This window comes from Tauraco erythrolophus, chromosome 10, assembly GCF_009769465.1.
Source record: "Tauraco erythrolophus isolate bTauEry1 chromosome 10, bTauEry1.pri, whole genome shotgun sequence".
NCBI lineage: Eukaryota > Metazoa > Chordata > Aves > Musophagiformes > Musophagidae > Tauraco > Tauraco erythrolophus.
Window position 1 is genome coordinate 17691762 of NC_141474.1, and position 7430 is coordinate 17699191.

At 62.7% G+C, this 7430-nt stretch overlaps 1 protein-coding gene across 1 annotated transcript in view; it reads left to right on the forward strand.

Annotated features, from left to right (window-relative positions):
• The window catches only part of BARHL2 (BarH like homeobox 2), a 10407-nt gene extending 3276 nt beyond the window's left edge, over positions 1–7131 (forward strand). Inside the window, 7 exon segments of the mRNA XM_086617733.1 lie at positions 4172–4227; positions 4230–4588; positions 4590–4743; positions 6088–6313; positions 6819–6912; positions 6914–7016; positions 7019–7131. Of these exon segments, the coding sequence (XP_086473859.1) occupies positions 4172–4227; positions 4230–4588; positions 4590–4743; positions 6088–6313; positions 6819–6912; positions 6914–7016; positions 7019–7131 (1105 nt within the window).
• Positions 7132–7430: the final 299 nt, after the last annotated feature.

The following is a 7430-nucleotide window of genomic DNA, read 5'->3' on the forward strand; positions in this document are numbered from 1 at the left end:
CTACGTTGGACAAAATCAATCTGCCATTTGTTGGCTCGGAAGGAAATCACTTGCACAGTTTGACGAATTGCTTGCAATACCCTTCAGCAATTTTCAATCGCATCACTGTGCCCCTTCCTCGCAGCCCTCCTCCTCTCTGCTCCTCGGGTTCGGCTTTTTTTCTTTCTTTTTTTTTTTTTTTTTTTACCCTTTCGCTTGGACTTCAGGTAATCTGAAATGGCACTGACCCTTCTCATCCTTCCGATTACCTTTCTGAAGCATGAACTTGGTATAAAATCACACATCAGAAAATTCACTATAATTATTTTGCAATGCCATCAGCACAGATCCATCAAGAAGGAAACCCAGTAGTGGAATGCTCCTCGCAGCCACATGAGCGGCCAGTCCGTCCCGCCTGAGTGACAGCTTTGGTAATTAAGTGATTGTAGAGACCTCCCCAACTGTTCTAACAACCTTGTCAGGGCCTGTCTGCGGACCAGAACAAGCTGAAATCAATGTGCTTTCTGCTCCCTGAGCATTTCTGATCATGTCCTCAGCCTGCATCGTGGGGAAACATTTGACAAAAGAAAAACAGTAGCACTAAACGTTGAGATTAATTTTTTGGAGCAGAAAGTTAACTTTCTTCGCCTTTTTTTTTTTCTCCTTTATTTTTTTGATTTTTTTTTTTTTTTTTTTTACCCTTAAGGAGAGAAAGGCGGAGGACAGCGGAGGGCTGCCGCCCAGGCGCGTCGAGGCTGGCCGGAGACTAGCAGGCCGTGGCTGCGCTTGCTCCGCGCCTGCTTCCGCGCTGCCCCACGCCGTTTTGTTCCCGCTGGGAAACGTTCTGTAGCGTATCTCGCAACGGCCTCAATTATTCCGAGGTACAATATATTTTCGCCTGGATTAGACGGCGAGCCTGTTGGCACAGTGTAAATGTCAAGCAGCAGCTTTTAATAAAGGGATGTTCAGACTGTTGAATTTCACAGTACAACGGCTTCGGCCCCTCCTGGCGCCCCCCTCCCCCGAGCTGTGAGGCTGTCACTGAGCCAACATGACTCTGCTCCGAAATCTGGTGGGGAGAAACCCATCCCGGGCCGGGATGCTGCGCCCTGCCAGCCCTCAGCTGCTTTGCAGAGAGACTCCCCCGAAGCCTCGGACCCCGCTCCCCGGGGTCCCTGCCCTGCTCCACCCCAGGGGCAGGGGCTGTCCGTCGGGGGGTCAAGGCAGCAGCTGCAGCACCGCACCAGCCCTTCCCCGGGGCCGGAGCTCGGGGCCGGTCCGTGGTGCCTCGGACGGGGCCACCCCGCGGGCAGGGACCGGCTAGCGAGCCCGCAGCCGCCGGCCCGGCACATGATACCGCGTCCCAGCCGCTCGCTGCCCCCAGCCTCCATCGGGCCATTGATTAGCGTTCAAAGTGCTGCTCTAATTAGCTGCCTGCTAATTAACAAGCGAGGCCCCGTTCGACTCCTGAGTGGCACCTTCGCTCATCGCTTTGATTCGGCTATTGCTGATTTATTTGGGAGGGGCATGCAATGAGAAGGGGGGGTCACCCAGCCAGGGATGCAGGCAACGGGGCTGCAGCTGTCCCGCATCCGCCTCCAACAAGTGCAAGGGGAGTTCGGCTGCCTTCCGCGCCCGCGTAAGGGGCCAGCAGGAGGTGGAAGGCCCTTGTGTGCGATGTTCCCGCGTAGGACTGATACGGCTTCTGGGAATCCGAACCTGCCTGCGGTGCCCGCCGGAGGAGCAGGAAAGGCCGAGGCTCCCGGCGCTCGAGGCTGCTGTCGGGCCTGGCGGGAGCGGAGCGCCTGCTCCAGGCGGGCTTCGCTGCCGCTTCCCCCGGAATATTTCTGCACAATCGAGTCGAGGAGGGAAATGAAAGTATTCACTCTTCAGGAACATGACTTTAGCCCTAATTCCCGATTCCGGGACGGGGAAGTGTATTGTGAGTTAAAGGATTATGTTAGTGTAACGTATTACCTCGGATCCCGCATTCCCCCAGGGATAATTAGGACATACTTTTGGTAAATTGCAAGCCAAGGCAGCAGGAGCAGGACAAATACGGCCGCCGCGGGCTGCTTCCCTGCTGCGGAAACCTGCCTGTGCGTTTGCAGGTTCCTTTGAAAAAAAAAAAAAATCTCTTTCTCCGGATGTTTCATTTTGCTCCTCAATTTCCCCCCTTTTTCTCTGTTCCATTTTCCTCTCTTTGTTCCTTCAAGAGCCCGATCTGTAGAGACCGCGCTGGCAGGAGGTCACCCCGCCGTGCCGCGAACCCCTCTCCTACCGGGGCGGCGTCGTCCGCGCTGCCTCCGGCCCCGGCCGCGCCGGGCGCCCGTCGGGGACAACGGGGGCGGCCGCCACCGCCGCCCAGCGGACACGGGCAGCCCTGCACCTCGCCGGCTCACCGCCTCGGCTCCCTCACCGGCCTCCGGGCGCAGCACCGGCGACTAAAGCCCCGGGGCAAAACGGTACGCCTGGATGCCCCCGGCCCTCTAAGACTGCCTGCCAGCGGGGCGCCGGGCGGCGATGCGAGTCGGCCGGGGCTGACGCGGAGGATGCTCGGTAGCAGCCGCCTGCCCACGGGCAGGGTTTCCTGCAGTCGAAAAACTTCTTAGGAAGAGCGTGAGCGGAGCCGGAACGTGCCCCGCCGCGGCGCGCAGCGAAGGCCGGTGTTCTTTGGACATGACACCCGTGACAGGTGAATCCCAGGGAAGGCCCGTCGATTTTTATCAGTGAGGATCTAGAAGTTCCTTGGCTGCCCCCCACGAGGAAAGGCCGGCCTCAAGCCGTCGGAAGCGGAGCCGAAGGCCGCGGCGCCCTCCGCATCGGCACGTCTCCTCTCGGGGCGCGGCTTCTCATCCCGCAGCGCTGCCCGGGGCTGCGGCGTGTCACGTCAGACTCAACCGGCCGCAACGAATTACGGACTTGCCGCAGCCCCCCGCGCCCCCCGTGCTCCCCATGCACTCTCCCGCGCCCCCTCCGTAGCTCTGAGCGGGACGGCTTCCCCACCGTGGTGGGAAATGGGATGAGGGCGCACCCGCGCAACATCTGCGCAGGGCCGAGTGGGAGACTCGCGGTACGGGGCAGGCAGGACGGGACCGGGGTAAGAAGAGACCCGCATGTCTCCTCACTCTCGTGCTCCTCGCCCCGGGCCGGCCGCGGGCTGCCATCACCGGGAGACCCGTTGCCTGCAGGACGGGGCTGCCAGCGGCCCCACATCGAAAACATCACCTAGTGCCGTCGCTGGACACCACCACTCGAAAAATCTCCCTTGAGTTCACCCTGCCCTAATCCTGCCCTGCGTCCCCATTGCTCTACCCTCTCCCTCCGCGTCCCCGAGATTTGGGGCCGCGGCTGCTGATTTTGGTGCTGATCGTACCCCGGGCTGCTGGAGGCCGGGAAGGTGAACTTCATGGAGGCCTGGAAATGGTAATTCGTACTAAAATATAGCTCAGAGAACTCTAAAACGTTCATTACCACCTTTATAATTACTCTGCTAATTAGGTTGACACGCCACTTCGTCAGGATTAATACGACGTCTTGTCACTGGCACTTCCCATTACTCTGACATTCAAACACGGAACCGTCCCGGGAACGTCGGATGATGCTCCCCAGGGATCCGACCCAGCGGCGGGGGAACCGGGGCCCGCCGAAGCGGCGGCGGCGGGGACGGGCGCGGGAGGCGGGGGGGGGGTGGGGCGCGCCGAGGCGCGCCCCCCCCCGCCTCCCGCGCCCGTCCCCGCCGCCGCAGCCGCTGATTGGCTGCCGCCCGCGCATGCGTCAGCCCCCGCTCGGCCTGCCGCCAATGGAGGCGGGCAGCGGCGGCGGCAAAAGCCCGGGTTGATAATAAACGGCGGGGGGGGACGCGGCGGCCGTGACGTCACGGGGGGAGTCGCCGCCGCCGAGAGGAGCTCGGTGGGCACGGGCGGGCGCGCCGCAGTGGCCGGTGTCCGCCCCGCTCCCGCGCCCGCAACTTCCCGAAACAAAGTTAGGGAGCGGCGAACCGGCCCGGCGGCGATGCGGTGCTCGGCGGGGGCCTCCGCGTTAGTGCCGCCGGTGCGCGGGTGGGGTAACCCGATTTCTGCCCCCCCCTCCCCCCCATCCTCCCCCCCATCCTCCTTCCCCTCCAGCCCCGGTGCGACCCCCGCGGCCCGCCCCCGGGATGCCGGCGCGGCGCTAGTGGTCCGCCATGGAGGGGCCCGAGCGGGTCCAGCTTCGGGATAGACACGATCTTGTCGGGCAGCAGCACTGGCAGCCCGGAGTCATGAACGGAGACTTTCGCCCCCACGGCGACGGCCGGCCGGCGGATTTTAGGAGCCAGGCCACGCCGTCCCCCTGCTCGGAGATCGACACGGTGGGAACGGCACCCTCGTCGCCCATCTCGGTGAGCATGGAGCACCCGAGCCGCACCTGGGGTGGCGGAGAGCCTCCGCCGCCGCCGCACCACCTCCACCTCGGCCCGCACCCGCCGCCGCCGCCGCCGAGTTTGCAGCCGTCGCCCCCTCAGCCGCCGCCGCCCCAGCTGGGCTCGGCCAGCTCCGGCCCCAGGACTTCCACTTCTTCTTTTTTAATTAAGGCATTTTTGGGAGACAGCAAACCTCTGGCGGCGTGGTGCACCTTACAGTACCAGCGTCCCGTCTCCCCATCACACCCCCAAGCAGGAGGGCAGCGCGGCCCCGGAGAGCTTCAGGCCCAAACTGGAGCAGGAGGACGGCAAAGCCAAGCTCGACAAGCGCGACGACACGCAGGGCGACATCAAATGCCACGGTGAGTAAGGCCCGGCCCGGCCCCGCACCGTCTCGGTCGCCGTTAAAACCTGGACCGCGACACTCGGCCGCCTCGGTGAAACGAAAATCGGGGGGAAATCTGTCGTAGGAGCGCTCCGCTCTGCCGGGGCTTCTCCGTGATCCTCGCTATCGCGGGTTTTAAGATCGGTGGGAAATGAAATCGCTTTTTTCCCCGCTCTGTCGGCCTTTCCTCCTCTTTTCAGTTTAACTTACCTTGTTTATAAAGGAAATAGCCAGAGCGATGGGATCGCGTGGAAAATCAGATGTATTTATTTTTAATGCAATGCGCGTAAATGATTCTCCGGCTTTCTAAGAACCGGCGGCTCAGCCGCACTTATTGCCTTCAGCTTTTTCATTTTTGCTCGTTCGATTTAAAATAAAAATAAGGAAAAAAAATCCCACTTCCCAACAGCCAACATCAAATAAACGAAAAAACTTTTAATTAAAAATAGAGAATAAAAAAAAACCCAATCGGCCCGCCATAGGCAGCAGAGGATCGGAGGGCTTTGTGCGTTTTGCAAAACACTCGGGTTTTCCCCGCGCCGGGATAGGAAGGTTTATTTCTCCGTCTTTTATTCTTTTCTTTTTTTTAATTGCGGGTTTCGTGTTGCTGGAGAAGCCCCCGCCGTGCGGGGCTCGTAAATAAAAAAGCGAGGTGTGTGTGGGGGAAAGGAAGGGGAAAGAAGGAAGGAAGGAAGGAAGGAAGGAAGGAAGGAATGAAAAGACTGAGCAAAGGCGAGGCAGAGTGAGGGGCTATTTTCCCCGCAGTGCCGGCGGGGCTGCCCTCTCCCGCAGGCAGCCCGCTTCAGCTGAGAGGCGACAGGACACATTTTTCTAATTTTGCCCCACTGAGATATTTTTGCCAGGCTGAAGAACGGCGAGACGTCCGGGTGTGCCGCTCGTTTTGCTCTTTTAGCATTAGCATAAGAGTGCCCGAACCAGATGTACAGTCTGGTCTGGCCATTTTTGTGTGCACCAACCTCCCCAGTGGGTCAATTAGGGAGATTATTGTTCTTCCTGCGGGGAAGATCAAGGAGCGCCACAAACCCGGGCCCGAGCGGAGCCGGATTGACATATCGATTTCCCGGCATTTCGGGCCGGGGGGAGAGGGCGAGGAAATAACGAAAGCCCCGTAGCTGGCAAGCGGAGAGTGGAAATCCCGCGGTCCCCTGGACGGCTCGCCGCCGCCCCCCGCTGTATTTGACCGTTCCCCCCATGCCCCGGAGGAGCCCCAGGGGAGGGGGCGGCGGGGGCCGGTAGCCGGTGGGGGCGGGGGCCGAGCTGGTGTCCCGCCGGTCCTCACCGCGCCTCGGCTCGCTCGCAGGGACAAAGGAGGAGGGCGACCGGGAGATCAGCAGCAGCCGGGACAGCCCGCCGGTGCGGGCCAAGAAGCCGCGAAAGGCGCGGACCGCCTTCTCCGACCACCAGCTCAACCAGCTGGAGCGCAGCTTCGAGCGGCAGAAGTACCTGAGCGTGCAGGACCGCATGGACCTGGCCGCCGCCCTCAACCTCACCGACACGCAGGTGAAAACCTGGTACCAGAACCGGAGGTAAGGCGGGCCCCGGCGGGGCGGCGGCCCAGTGGCTCCCCGAAGAGCCGGGGGGGTGGGAGGGCGCCGCGGTGCTCCTGCCTGTAGGAGCCCGGGGCGATGCGAGGAGCGCCCGGCGGCTGCCCCCGCGCCCTTCCCGGCGGCGGGCTGGGGGGTCTGGCTCCTGTCACCGCTGCCGTAATTTTCTGTCTCATTACATACGGTTGCAGCCACCCTAATTCTGTCGGAAATCATTAGTGTCATCGCGCTGCGATCTCACGGTGTGTCGTGGTTATTAATTTGGCCGGAGTCGCCGTGTGCATGTGTCGGGGGGTGCGACTGGGGCGGGGGAAGCCCTGCAGGGCTGGGGAGTCGCGCCGTGTGCGGGACCGCGGGGCTGGTGCGCCCCGCCGGGGCCTCGCCGGTGCCGGGGAGAGGGGCTCGCCTCCCGCGGATCTCCGCGGAACCGGGCCGGGTGCCCTGTCGCGACGCCCGCCCTGCAGCCGCCTCTTGTTCCCCCCGGCAGGACGAAGTGGAAGCGGCAGACGGCAGTGGGCCTGGAGCTGCTGGCCGAGGCCGGGAACTATTCGGCCCTGCAGAGAATGTTCCCCTCGCCCTATTTTCTACCACCCCAGCCTGCTGGGCAGCATGGACAGCACGACGGCGGCCGCGGCGGCCGCGGCCATGTACAGCAGCATGTACCGGACTCCCCCCGCGCCGCACCCCAGCTCCAGCGGCCGCTGGTGCCGCGGGTGCTGATCCACGGGCTGGGGCCCGGGGGACAGCCGGCCCTCAACCCCCTGGCCAATCCCATGCCCGGCACCCCACACCCCCGGTGAAGCGGCACCGCGGTCCCCGCAACGAGCCCTTCCCTCCCCGTCCCCAAACAAGCCCCAGCACCGCAAAGGAAGAAGCGAGGGGAAGCCGAGGGGCAGGAGCTTCTGCAGGCAGCCACCGGCCACCGAGGGAGGCGATCAGTCAGAGCAGGGACTCTTGAACCGTGAACCCAGAGCCAAGCCCGTAAGTGAAACGACCACACGCGGGGGAAAGGCGGGCAGAGCCGCGGGGCGACCCGCCGACCTCGGCTCCCGCGAGGCAGGACTTGGAGCTCAGAGAGAGAGAGGGACAGAGGGGGAGG